The following is a 14,570-nucleotide window of genomic DNA, read 5'->3' on the forward strand; positions in this document are numbered from 1 at the left end:
ACCTGTAGTCCCAACTACTAAGGAGGCTGAGGCAGGAGAATCACTTGAACCCAGGAGTGGAGGTTGCAGTGAGCAGAGACCATGCCATTGCACTCCAGCCTGGGGCCAGAGCGAGACTCATTCTCAAAACAAAACAAGGCCGGGCGCGGTGGCTCAAGCCTGTAATCCTAGCACTTTGGGAGGCCGAGACGGGCGGATCACGAGGTCAGGAGATCGAGACCATCCTGGCTAACACGGTGAAACCCCGTCTCTACTAAAATACAGAAAACTAGCCGGGCGAGGTGGCGGGCGCCTGCAGTCCCAGCTACTCGGGAGGCTGAGGCAGGAGAATGGCGGGAACCCGGGAGGTGGAGCTTGCAGTGAGCTGAGATCCGGCCACTGCACTCCAGCCTGGGTGGCAGAGCGAGACTCCGTCTCAAAAACAAAACAAAACAAAACAAAACCAAAAAGAGTAAAAACAGGGAAGAAGATTAAGTGGCAAGTGAGGTAGGTGAAACCAATGTGGTATCTTACAACTCAAGTAAGTTGAGGAATGAGACCAGACCTTTGGATTTACATTGTGGAGGTCATCTGTGACTTTGACTAGAAGTTTTGTTAGAATGTTGCAGGGTGACGTCTTGTTTGGTGTATGAGTCAGAGTTCTCCAAAGACAGACCCAATAAGAGAGGGATGGATGGATGGATGGATGGATGGATGGATGGATGGATGGGAGGGAAAGGGGAATTGGCTCACGTGTAAATTGCATTATTCTTGAAAAGATGTTCCCTGAAACTGCAAGTTCTGACGTATTTGCACATTTTTCTGGAAACAATGCCTATATCTCTCGGAGATGTTAAAAGGGGGCAGGCTCGGTGGCTCACACCTGTAATTTCAGCACTTTAGGAGGCTGAGGCCGGAAGATCGCTTCACTTGATTCCCAGCCTGGGCAACATGGCGAAACACCATCTCTACAAACAAAACAAAACAAAAATTAGCAGGCCGTTGGTGGCGCACACCTGGAGTCCTATCTACCGGGGAGACTCAGATGGGGAGAATAGCTTGATCCTGGGTAGCAGAGGTTGCAGTGAGCCGGGATCGCACCAGGCAACAGAGTGAGACCCTGTCTAAAAAAAAAAGTTTTTTTTTTCAAAGGGGTTAGTGGCCCCAGAGAAAGGATCACTTCATTAATAATTAAGATGCTTAGCCGGTCATGGTGGCTCACGCCTGTAGTCCCAGCTACTCGTGAGACAGAGGAACGAGAATCGCTTGAACCCAGGAGGCGGAGGTTGCAGTGAGCTGAGATTACGCCACTGCACTCCAGCCTGGGCAACAGAGTGAGACTCGATTTCAACAACAACAACAAAAATAAAAAATAAAAAAGAATTAAGATGAGCTCTCTTTGGTCAGGTGGAATCAGGCGGCGCTGGTTTCTTCGCTGGGCTTGCCTGCGGTTGTGTCCCGAGCCTACTTCCCGCTCAGTCCTCCGAGACGCGGCTTCCAGCAGGGGTCGCCGCTTCGCTGCCGCCCTGGCCTCGCGCCCCGCACGACCCGCTCTCACTGCGCCGGCGCCGGCGGAAGGGGCGGGGCGCAGGTAGGGGTGGCCTGGAGGCCTGCAGTCCGCGCGGCCGCGGGGAGGGACGAGAGGGCCTGACGTACAGGTGAGTGCGCCTCTGCTGGTGCGCCGCGCCGGGCCCCCTGCCCGCGTCCCCCGTCACTTCGCCCTGGCGCCCCGCCCACGCTCCAGCCGGGTCTCCCCATGAGTGTCCCGTATTCTGCCAGCCTCGGGACGCCCCGCGAGCCCAGGGCTGCGCAGGGGCTGCGGTAATTGAGCGCGGCGAAGACTTCCGTTCCTGCGTCCGATCGCTCCTGCTGGCTCCGAATGCAGATTGCGAACCCGGGAACGCAGTTGTCCATTTCCTTTGACCTTGGGGACTCAGGAAGGTGCACTGCCCGTGGGGGCGGGGAGGGAGCTAGAGGAACCCGACCCTGTCTTAGCCCGCAGCCTCCGAGGTCTCCAAGTAAAGGGAAGGATCTTTAGCTGTATTAGACTTAGCGTTTAGACCAGTTTCTCCATCTTACGGAGCGGTGAACGGGCTCAGGAATGTGGAGCGTTTCCTGGCGTTAAGCAGGTCAAAGTCAGCGCTGCTTTTCTTACAGACACTGCTTTTCTTATAGTCTTTGGTTAGTTCAGATTGTATACCTCTCCTGAAGATGTCACCCAGAACCTCCTATGAGCTTCTGCCGCGATCATTCCTCCACTCACCCCACACCAACGCCAAAGAGATCTTTTAAAATGAACTTATATCAGGTCAATTCCCAGGGCCCATCATTGCGTGTTCTTTTCCTGATTCATTCGAATGCACCCGTTCTGATCAATTTTTATTCCACAGGGGGGTGTTGTTTTGTCGTTTTTTAAGACACTAGCTCTGTCGCCAAGGCTAGAATACAATGGTGTGAACTCTGCTCATTGCAGCCTCCCCCTCCCAGGTTCAAGCGATTCTTCCGCCTCAGCCTCCCAAGTAGCTGTGACTACAGGTGTGCGCCACCACGCGTGGCTAATTTTTGTGTTTTTAGTAGAGACGAGGTTTCACCATGTTGGCCAAGCTGGTCTCGAACTCCTGGCCTCAAGTGATCCGCCCGTCTCGGCCTCCCAAAGTGCTGGAATTACAGGCGTGAGCCACTGCGTCTGGCCTATTTTTATTTTAGATCTCACTGTGTTGTCCAGGCTGATCTCAAGCTCTTGGACACAAGTGATTCTCCTGCCTTTGCCTCCCAAAGTGCTGGGATTATAGGCGTGAGCCACCTGCCTGACCTCATTTGCCCTCTCAATCCCCTTTACCCTGTTCCACTTTCTTCCCCTAGAGCATTAACCACCAGCTATCATGTAATTTACACGGTGTTTTTTTTGTGTGTGTACCTGTTTCCCCTACTAGAATATAAACTCTACAAGAATAGGAATCTTCATCCATATGTTTTTCCTCTGCTGAATTTCTGCTACCCAAATTAGTGCTTGGCACATGGTGAGTGCTTAATTAAGGGGAGGAGGCCAGTGTTGCTGAAGCTGAATTTGCAAGAGTCAGATTGCAGATGAGGTTGGAGAGGAAATGGGGGCTGAGGGAGCACCAGATCCTGTAGAGCCTTTAGAACATGGTAGAGACTTTGCTTTTCTCTGAGTGCTTTTGTAGGGATTTGAGGAAAGGAGTGACATCGTATGAATGACTTTATTATGTACCCACATGGAGGTGTCAAATAGGCAGTTAGATATTGTGTTGCAGGTCCCCAGGTTCATTGATTCACTAAGAGGACTCAAAAGACTCAGCACATAGTCATACTCACAGCTGTGATTTATTATAGCAAAAGGCTACAAAGCAAAATAAGCAAAGGGAAAAGATGCATGGGACAAAGTCTGGAGGAAACCAGGTGCAGTCTTCTAAGAGTCCTCTCCTAGTGAAGTCACATGGGGTATGCTTAATTCTTGCAGCATCAAATTATGACAAGACGTGAGAGATCTCTATCAGGAAAGCTCATAGAGCTCATTTTTCCAATAAAAAGTCACATAGGCACTGTCTGCCTAGAGTGTGCCAAAATTTCAGCTGCCCCAGAACAATGCAGGTGTTCAGAATCACATCGTACAGTTTCAGCACAGTGAGCCGCTCTTATCCAGATGGGAATTGTGGGAACCCTTATGAAGTTCAAGTTCCCAGACACTAGCCATGGGCCAACTATGCAAGCAGGCATTCTAAGGATAGCAGTCTCAGGCCTGTTATATTAATTCTTTTCTGCACAGATGTACGAGTCTGGAATTTGGGAGAAAGTCCTGGAATGGGAATATGGATTAGGGTGTGGTTGGCATATAGGTAGTATTTAAAGCCGCAGAAAAGATTGGTGTCTTGATAATGCATTTGTAAGAATTAATTGGGTACACTTAAGAGGTGAGCTGGATAAAGTGAATGTATAAGAGAAGAGGACCAAAGATAGAGGCCTGGGCCCCTCCAACTTTAAGATACCAGGGAGGGCCAGGCACAGTGGCTCAGGCCTGTAATCCTAGCACTTTGGGAGGCTGAGGTGGGCGGGTCACTTGAGGTCAGGATTTCCAAACCAGCCTGGCCAACATGGTGAAACCCTGTCTCTACTAAAAATATAAAAATTAGCCAGGTGTGGTGGTAGGCGCCCATAATCCCAGCTACTTTGGAGGCTGAGGTGGGAGAATATGGCCTGAACCCAGGAGGCAGAGGTTGCAGTGAGCCAAGATCGTACCACTACACTCCAGCCTGGGCAACAGAGGAAGACCACGTCTCAAAAAGAAAAGAAAAAAGATGTCAGGGAGAAGAGAAGGACGCAGCAAAGAAGTCTCCTTTTTTTGGGGGGTGGGGGAGATAGAGTTTCGCGCTTGTTGCCCAGTCTGGAGTGCAATGGCCTTGGCTCACTGCAGCCTCCGCCTCCCAGATTCAAGTGATTCTCTTGCCTCAACCTCCTGAATAGCTGGGATTACAGGTGCCCGCCATCGTGCCTGGCTAATTTTTTTTTTTTTTTTTTTTTTTTTTTGAGACGTTGTCTCACTCTTGTTGCCCAGGCTGGAGTGCAATGGCACAATCTTGGCTCACTGCAACCTCCACCTCCCAGGTTCAAGCGATTCTCATGCCTCATCCTCCCGAGTAGCTAGGATTACAGGCACGTGCCACCAGGCTCAGCTAATTTTTGTATTAGTAGTAGAGACAGGGTTTCTCCATGTTGGTCAGGCTGATCTCGAACTCCCAACCTAAGGTGATCCACTCGCCTTGGCCTCCCAAAGTGCTGGGATTACAGGTGTGAGCCACCGTGCCCGGCCAGCAAAGGAGTCTTGAGAAGCAGCAGCCACAGGAGAGATAGGAAGAAAACCAAGAGTGAGGTGTCTTGGAGACCAAGTGAAGAAGAGAGGCATAATCAGTTTTTTCCAGTGCTGCTGAGAAGTCAGTTAAGATGAGGACTGACATGACCTTTTGGATTTAGAAAATGAAAGGAGTGGAGTTGAGGAGAGTTAGACAACCATTTTGAGGAGTTTTATGGTAAAGAGGGGCAAGAAAAGTGTTGGTACCTGGGAGTGTGGAGGCAAGAGGTTTGTGTCATTGATTGCTTTTGAATGAGAGAAAAGTAACCGCATCCTGTCCTTTACTATAGCCACCCCCACATTGACTCATTTCCTCACATATGCCAAGTGCCTGGCTAGGCCCTGGTATAAAACACGCAGTCCTTGTCGTCAGGGAACTGCCATTTAAGTGGAATGTGGGCAAGTAAACTGCCTGCCAGGGCACACATGTGAAAGCATGTCCAGGGGAGGCTGAACCCTGCACCAGCTGGAGCTCAGAGCAAGAATGCCTGAGCTGGGCGTGGTGGATCACACCTGTAATTCTAGCACTTTGGGAGACTGAGGCAGGCAGATCACAAGGTTAGGAGTTCGAGACAAGGCTGGCCAACATTGTGAAACCCATCTCCACTAAAAATACAAAAATTTGGCCGGGCGCGGTGGCTCAAGCCTGTAATCCCAGCACTTTGGGAGGCCGAGACGGGTGGATCACGAGGTCAGGAGATCGAGACAATCCTGGCTAACACGGTGAAACCCCATATCTACTAAAAAAATACAAAAAAAAAAAAATACAAAAATTAGCTGGGCATGGTGGCCCGTGCCTGTAGTCCCAGCTACTGGGGAGGCTGAGGCAGGAGAATCGCTTGAACCCAGGAGGCGGAGGTTGCAGTAAGCTGAGATCACGCCACTGAACTCCAGCCTGGACGACAGTGCAAGACTCCATCTCAAAAAAAAAAAAAAAAGCCTGAGTATCCTTGAATGCTCATCCTCATTCATCCTTGAATGAGAGAAAAATAACAGCATGCCAATGGAATAGTCCATTATCAAGCAAAAAAATTACTGTTGTAACGTGATGTTTCCCCATGGCTCAGTTTCAGGCCACCTTTGCCCTTTGCTCACAGAACTCTGTAGGCATCCTTGCTCTGCGCTCCAGCTGGTGCAGGGTTCAGCCTCCCCTGGGCCTGCTTTCACATGTGTGCCATGGCAGGCAGTTTACTTGCCCACATTCCACTTAAACGGCAGTTCCCAGATGACAAGGACTGTGTGTTTTATACCAAGGCCTACCCAGGCACTTGGCGTATGTGAGCAAATGAGTGATGGTGGGGGTGGCTGTAGTAATGGGCAGGATGCTCATTTCATTTCTAGAAATTGAATCTGCCACCATTCACTGGTTTTGGTATGTCCTGAGCAGAGGAGTGAAGAACAGGGCACTGTGTAGGCCCTATCACTACCCTTAGAGTTTGGGAGATAATTTGTGACTTAATTCGAAAGTAACAAAAAAAATGTATAGTGTTGGTGCAACCAGAGTATGGAAAAGGGCATGTGGAGCATGGCTTGGTAGAGGAGGATGTGGCTTGTGTGGAGTGTGGAGGAAGAGGAGACCATGACAAAAGGACAGGAACTTTTCAGTAGTAGATATTTTTTTTTTTCCAAATGCGCTGTAAGGAACCCAGATTCTCCAGTGCTGCTTCGGTTGGAGAGGAGCTGGGTGCCTGGTTAGTTCTTTTCTCTGGCACCCCCACTTTCAACTCAGGGCTCCCTTGAACAGTTTCGAAGTCCTGAGGCAGGGCCGGGCACGGTGGCTCATGCCTGTAATCCCAGCACTTTGGGTGATCGAGGTGGGCGGATCACAAGGTCAGGAGATCAAGACCATCTTGACTAACACGATGAAACCATGTCTCTACTAAAGACACAAAAAATTAGCCGGGCGTGGTAGTGGGTGCCTGTAGTCCCAGCTACTTGGGCGGCTGAGGCAGGAGAATGGCGTGAACCTGGGAGGCGGCGCTTGCAGTGAGCCGAGATCGCACCACTGCACTCCAGCCTGGGCGACAGAGCGAGACTCCGTCTCAAAAAAATAGTAACAAAGTTCTGAGGCAGAATCTGGGTCCTCCCTTGTGACCCTGAGTGCCCACTGCTAACAACTACAAATGGTCGTCATCTCCAGCAAGAATTAGGTTAATGTGTTTCCTCAATTTTATGTTTTTAATGAATTTTTTCTAAGCTTCTAACATCTACCACTGTTTGCCTGCTAGAAAGTTAAGCTGATCACAGTGACAGGTAGTGAGTAGCTAATAAACACAAGGGAATTCGTGGCTTGACATTTTGGTATGTTTGTTGAGTTTACAAATGCATCTGATTCTAAATGGTTATTTTCTGCTAGGAAAGGTTTCCTAATGCAGGTAGATGTAACTCTACTTGTGACGTCGGCAGAGAGCCACATCATATCTAGGCATTCCTCAAAGTAAACAACAGTACGGTAAAAACTAGGACTCTTTTCAAAGGCAGGAAGAGGGTAAAAAAGATACTAAAAATAAATAAAAATAAAAATAGGACTTACGGATGGGGAATGTGGGCACCCGGGGTCTGACACAGAAACAGGACTTCTACCCCTAGCCATGGGTCCTTCCCTCCCCTAGGTGTCTCCTCTTAGGATTTCTTCTAAGTTGGGGCAACAGTTCCTCCCACTCTTCTGTCCCTGAAAACTATCTGTTCTTTCTGGTATTGCACTAGTTGGTGAGTTTTTATTCCAGAAAAAAAATAAGAAAATAGATGTCAGGGTGTGGAAGAAAGAGCACTTAACTTGGAGTTGGAAGACTGATGGACAGTTCAGCATGGTAGTAATGAGTCTAAGCTTTGGAGCTCGGATGCCTAGATTTGAATAGTGTCTGTGTGACCCTATAGCTGAGATGGGCTTGTTGCAAGGAATAAATGAGTTCACGTGTAGAGCAATGCCTGGCCCACAGTAAAAACAATGAGCCTTAAGAAGACTTGACCAGCCGGGCGTGGTGGCTCACGCCTGTAATCCTAGCACTTTGGGAGGCCGAGGCAGGTGGATCACCTTAGGTCAGGAGTTCAAGACCAGCCTGGGCCACGTGGTGAAACCCTGTCACTACAAAAATACAAAACTGAGCCGGGCACAGCGGCACATGCCTGTAATTGCAGCTACTTGGGAGGCTGAGACACGAGAATCACTTGAACCCAGGAGGTGGAGGCTGCAGTGAGCCAAGATTGCACCTCTGTACTCCAGCCTGGGCAACAGAGTAAGACTCCATCTCATTTACTAGCTGTGCCACTTAGCTTATTCTTAAATTGCTTCAGCTTTTGTTTGTACTCATCTGCAAAATGAGGGAACTGCACAAAGTCATCCCGCAGAGGCTGCTTTTTTTCTTCTTCTTGTTTTTGAGACAGAGTTTCACTCTTGTTGCCCAGGCTGGAGTGTAATGGCACAATCTTAGCTCACCACAACCTCTGCCTCCCAGGTTCAAGCAGTTCTTCTGCCGCAGCCTCCCAAATTGCTGGGATTACAGGCACGCGCCACCACACCCAGCTAATCTTGTATTTTTAGTAGAGACAGGGTTTCTCCATGTTAGCCAGGCTGGTCTCAAACTCCCAACCTCAGGTGATCTGCCCACCTCGGCCTCCCAGAGTGCTGGGATTACAGGCATGAGCCGCCAAAGTAAAACTTTTAATAATGACTCTAGGACTTAGGACCAACACAGACTTCCTGGGGATGATGTTAGAGAGCTCTGGCCACCTATGGCTAAACCTTCCTGTGTGTTTTGGGTGGCTGGGAGAGTATGAGAGGCTGTGCTTATGAGTTAATTATTTTTCTTCAGATTTTACATTGTGAAGGATGTATGCCAAAATCTTACAGTGGTTAACGTGGAGTGGACTAGGGCTGGTTTTAATTTTCTTTTTTTGAGATGGAGTTTCACTCTTTTCGCCCAGGCTGGAGTGCAATGGCACAATCTTGGCTCACTGCAACCTCCACCTCCTGGGTTCAAGCGATTCTCCTGCCTCAGCCTCCCGAGTAGCTGAGATCACAGGCACGCACCACCATGCCTGGCTAGTTTTTGTATTCTTAGCAGAGACAGGGTTTCACCATGTTGGCCAGGCTGGTCTCAAACTCCTGACCTCAGGTGATCTGCCAGCCTTGGGCTCCCAAAGTGCTGGGATTACAGGTGATGAACCACCATATCCGGCCAATTTTCCTCATATTTTTTCAAATTTTCTACATGAAAATTTATATACATATAATCAGAAATTTTATGAAAAAAATTATTGCATGTAGGGGGTATACTCAGCCTTTTCTAGTTATGACTTTTGGGGGGGCATCTAAGTTAATGTCCCTGATATTCAAATATACTACTGTTGCCAACACTGGGCCACTGGCCGTACAAACCTGTGCCAAAGTTTTCCTAGACCCACAGTGAGAAAAATAAATGACAACAGTTGATTTCTTATAATGCTGAATGTATTCATCTTAAAGAAGTTTAATTCTGGCTGGGTGCTGTGGCTCACGCCTATAATCCCAGCACTTTGGGAGGCTGAGGCGGGCAGATCACCTGAGGTCAGGAGTTCGAGACCAGCCTGACCAACATGGAGAAACCCCATCTGTAATAAAAATACAAAATTAGCTGGGCGTGGTAGTGCATGCCTGCAATTGCTGCTGCACAGGAGGCTGAGGCAGGAGAAGTGCTTGAATCCAGGAGGCAGAGGTTGCGGTGAGCCAAGATCGAGCCATTTAACTCCAACCTGGGCAACAAGAGCGAAACACCATCTCAAAAAAAGTTGTTTAATTCTGAGATTATGTCCTTCCTACTCTTTTGGCATGAAATCTTTCTTGGAGTCCACCATGAGGTATCTTTCTCAATTTTGTTTTTTCTGTAGAGATGGAGTCTCACTGTTGCCCAGGCTGGTCTCAAACTCCTGGGCTCAAGCAGTCCTCCTGCCTCAGCCTCCCAAAGTGCTGGGATACAGGTGTGAGCCACTGCTCCTAGCCTAGTTACCTTTAAAAAAATTTTAATTGTACTAATCAATGAAATAGACAGTCTGGGAAATGCTGAAATCTGGTGTTTTCTTCCTTTATTTCTGATTACGTAAAATTTTATTTATTTTCTTTTTTTGAGATGGAGGCTCGCTCTCTTGTCCAGACTGGAGTACTGTGACGCGATCTCGGCTCACTGCAACCTCTGCCTCCCAGGTTCAAGCACCCATCACCACACCCGGCTAATTTTTTTGTATTTTTAGTAGAGGTGGGGTTTCACCGTGTTGGCCAGGATGGTGTCAAGCTCCTGACCTCAAGTGATCTGCCTGCCTCAGCCTCCCAAAGTGTTGAGATGGTGGCCTGAGCCACCATGCCCAGCTCCAGCTAATTTTTGTACTAAAAGTAGAGATGGGGTTTCGCCATGTTGGCCAGGTTGGTCTTGAACTGCTCACCTCAAGTGATCCTCCCTCCTTAGACCCCAAAGTGGTTCGATTACAGACGTGATCCACCGTACCCAGCCTGATTATGTAAAATTTAAAATTAGCGAGACCTCATCTTTACTAAACAAATTAAATCTAAAAAATTTAAAGGCATTCCTATTAATGGGTATTATTCATTCTCTGTTACATTAGAATATGTGTAAAAGTAATTATTGGCAAATTTCTTTTGAAGGTACTTCAGGTGGTTTCTAGTCATTATTTTAGAATACTCTGGATTATATAGCATTTTTTTTTTTTTTTTTTTNATTTAAAATTAGCGAGACCTCATCTTTACTAAACAAATTAAATCTAAAAAATTTAAAGGCATTCCTATTAATGGGTATTATTCATTCTCTGTTACATTAGAATATGTGTAAAAGTAATTATTGGCAAATTTCTTTTGAAGGTACTTCAGGTGGTTTCTAGTCATTATTTTAGAATACTCTGGATTATATAGCATTTTTTTTTTTTTTTTTGAGACGGAGTCTTGCTCTGCCACCCAGGCTGGAGTGCAGTGGCCGGATCTCTGCTCACTGCAAGCTCCGCCTCCCGGGTTTACGCCATTCTCCTGCCTCAGCCTCCCAAGTAGCTGGGACTACAGGCGCCCGCCTCGTCGCCCGGCTAGCTTTTGTATTTTAAGTAGAGACAGGGTTTCACCATATTAGCCAGGATGGTCTCGATCTCCTGACCTCATGATCCGCCCGTCTCGGCCTCCCAAAGTGCTGGGATTACAGGCTTGAGCCACCGCGCCCGGCCCCTATATAGCATTTTATTTATTTATTTTATTTTATTTTTGAGACAGAGTCTTACTCTGTCGCCCAGGCTGGAGTGCAGTGGTGTGATCTCAGCTCACTGCAACCTTTACCTCCCAGGTTCTAGTGATTCTCCTGCCTTAGCCTCCCAAGTAGCTGAGATTATAGGTGCATGCCACTATGCCCAGCTAATTTTTGTAATTTTGTTAGAGATGGGGTTTCACCATGTTGGCCAGGCTGGTCTTGAACTCCTGACCTCAGGAGACCCACCCGCCTCAGCCTCCCAAAGTGCTGGGATTACAGGCGTGAGCCACCATGCCCACTCTAGCATTTTAAAATTGTTCCAAATTGTAGTTATGTTGAAATAGAGTCTTTACATTCAGTCTGCTTTATTTCTCTTTCAAGACTTAGATTGGAGTCCCAAGAGTGGTGGATTAATAGAGTTGAGATTGTGTTGTATGCTCATCCCTGCCAGGGAAATAAGGCCCAGAATGTTAAATACAATTTGGAAGTAGCTAGCCCCATGTTTTTGAGTGGGCCATAATCAGAGGTATCAATCTTAAGGTACAATCTAGGCACAAAGGAAAGTCATTTGCAGACTCACAGTACAAGGATGTTGATCATATGGAAACCCTTCCCTCATTACCAAATCATGGTCTCTAAAACCTTCTTGATATACTTGCAGGGGTGGGGGTGGGTGTGAGTCTGCCACCATCATAAGATGGTTTCTGCTACATTTGAGGTAACTGTAGGAATTGATTGCCCTCTGACATGTCACAAGCACTTGTCACAGTTCCCTAGTTTGTGGGTCTCTAGACCCCTTCCTTGTCTGCTAGCTAATGCCTCTGTTAAACGTGGGGAAGGAGATGTAAAAGGAGTTAAAATGCAGGTCTGTCCAGTTTGCTCACCCTTACCTCTGATTTGCTAGGGCTGGAGGTTGAAATACAGTTTAGAGATTCACTCTGGATTTCATGAAGTCATGATCTGGTGTCCTTCCTTGGCAAAGTCAATGTTGTAAGGATATAATGTATGTCAGTCAACAGTCTTTCTCTCCAAATTTTCCTTTAAAAAACAAAAACAGGCCGGGCACAGTGGCTCACACCTGTAATCCCAGCACTTTGGGAGGCCAAGGCAGGCAGATAACCTGAGGTCGGGAGTTTGAGACCACCTTGACCACCATGGAGAAACCCTGTTTCTATTAAAAATACAAAATTAGCCGGGCATGGTTATGCATGCCTGTAATTCCAGCTACTGGGGAGGCTGAGGCAGGAGAATAGCTTGAACCTGGGAGGCAGAGGTTGTGGTGAGCCGAGATGGTGCCATTGCACTCCAGCCTGGGCAACAAGAGTGAAACTCCATCTCAAAAAAAAAAAAAAAATTGAAAATTGAAAATTGAAAAAACCAAAAATCATTGAGAACTATTGTTAGTATTTTTTTAGAAGCAGTCAGTACCCAAAGCTAATTTGGGGGAGGGAGAAGAGTAGAACCAGTGCTTTCACATATACTAGTATCACATTGGACCTTCCTGACAATCCTATGAGCTAATCACATTAGTTGCAGCTAGAAGATTTACTATGCTGTGATATATGGCCCCTGGTACATGCAGATTGATACGACTTTTTTTTTTTTTTTTTTAATTTTGAGATGTGGTTTCTTGTTGCCTGGGCTGGAGTATAATGGCGTGATCTCGGCGCACTGCAACCTCCGCCTCCCAAGTTCAAGCGATTCTCCTGCCTCAGCCTCCTGCGTAGCTGGGATTACAGGTGCCTGCCACCACGCCTGGCTAATTTTTGTATTTTTGGTAGAGATGGGGTTTCGCCATGTTGGCCAGGCTGGTCTTGTACTCCTGACCTCTCTGCCCACCTCAGCCTCCCAAAGTACTGAAATTACAGGCGTGAGCCACCGCGCCAGGCCCGATAGGACTTTTTAGGGGCGCATACGTAAAGTACTAGACAAAGTGTTCATAGTGCATATGGTTTATGTTGTAAGAACGTCATGACATTGCACTTGTGAGATAAAACTGATTCATTATCTGTTTCAGATTATAAGCGCCATGGCTATGGCTAGTGTTAAATTGCTTGCTGGTGTTTTAAGAAAGCCAGATGCCTGGATTGGACTCTGGGGTGTTCTCCGAGGGACACCTGCGTCATACAAACTCTGTACTTCCTGGAATCGATACTTGTATTTTTCTAGTACCAAGTTACGTGCACCAAATTATAAAACACTTTTTTATAATATTTTCTCACTGAGACTCCCAGGACTTTTACTATCTCCAGAATGTATTTTTCCTTTTTCCATAAGACTCAAAAGTAATATAAGCTCTACAAAATCTACTAAAAAGTCTCTGCATAAAGTAGATGAAGAGGACTCTGATGAAGAAAGCGATCATGACGAGATGAGTGAGCAGGAAGAGGAGCTTGAGGATGACCCTACTGTAGTCAAAGACTATAAAGACCTGGAAAAAGCAGTGCAGTCTTTTCGGTATGATGTTGTCTTGAAGACGGGGCTAGATATTGGGAGAAAGTGAGTATGATACACATTTCATTATAAACTCACTCGTAGTCATGTTATTTTAATGTAGCATTCCAAATCACTTGGCCCATATTATGGTGAAGAATAACCACAATAAAAGGACCTTTACAGGTAACCTGTTTCAATTATTTCATTTTATAGATGAGCAAACTGATTTCCAAAGAAGTCAAGTGACTGCCTGCAAATCCCATGTGCCATATTAGAAAATTTGAATCTAAGACACAGTTGACTGTAAGATGAACCATTGATTTAATAACAGCTTCTTGAGGAGAAAATGAATCACCATATTAGATGTATGTAGCAAGCATAAAATGCACTGGGATATTTCACAAATGCTATAATGTGAAACAGTACCTCGGCTGGGCACGGTGGCTCATGCCTGTAATCCCAGCACTTTGGGAGGCCAAGCTGCGTAGATCACAAGGTCAGGAGTTCAAGACCAGCCTGGCCAATATGGTGAAACTCTGTCTCTGTCTCTACTAAAAATACAAAAATTAGCCAGGCGAGATGGCAGGCGCCTGTAGTCCCAGCTACTTGGGAGGCTGAGGCAGGAGAATTGCTTGAACCTGGGAGGCAGAGGTTACAGTGAGCCGAGGTTGTGCCACTGCACTCCAGCCTGGGCAACAGAGCAAGACTCCATCTGGGAAAAAAAAAAAGGTACCTCTTAGAATTAACAGCATGATGTATAATAAGATGATGGTTAAGAATGCAGGCTTTGGCCAGGCACCGTGGCTCATGCCTGTAATCCCAGCACTTTGGGAGGCTGAGGTCAGGAGATGGAGACCGTCCTGGCTAGTACGGTGAAACCCAGTCTCTACTAAAAATACAAAAAATTAGCTGGGCGTGGTGACGGGCACCTGTACTCCCAGCTGCTCAGGAGGCTGAGACAGGAGAATGGCATGAACCCGGAGGTAGAGCTTGCAGTGACCTGAGATGGTGCCACTGCACTCCAGCCTGGGTGACAGAGTGAGACTCCGTCTCAAAAAAAAAAAAAAAAA

General features: G+C 47.1%; 1 protein-coding gene across 2 annotated transcripts in view; it reads left to right on the forward strand.

Annotated features, from left to right (window-relative positions):
* Positions 1-1,537: 1,537 nt before the first annotated feature.
* Positions 1,538-14,570, forward strand: part of MTRES1 (mitochondrial transcription rescue factor 1) — a 26,860-nt gene continuing 13,827 nt past the window's right edge. The window contains exons 1-2 of one of the 2 annotated variants that reach the window (XM_017878577.1): positions 1,538-1,637; positions 13,082-13,563. In XM_017878577.1, the coding sequence (XP_017734066.1) occupies positions 13,094-13,563 (470 nt within the window). In that variant the 5' untranslated portion in view covers positions 1,538-1,637; positions 13,082-13,093. The other variant, XM_017878579.1, reaches the window with a different exon arrangement.

The sequence above is a fragment of the Rhinopithecus bieti genome, unplaced genomic scaffold (assembly GCF_001698545.2).
Source record: "Rhinopithecus bieti isolate Rb0 unplaced genomic scaffold, ASM169854v2 scaffold_10614, whole genome shotgun sequence".
Lineage (NCBI taxonomy): Eukaryota > Metazoa > Chordata > Mammalia > Primates > Cercopithecidae > Rhinopithecus > Rhinopithecus bieti.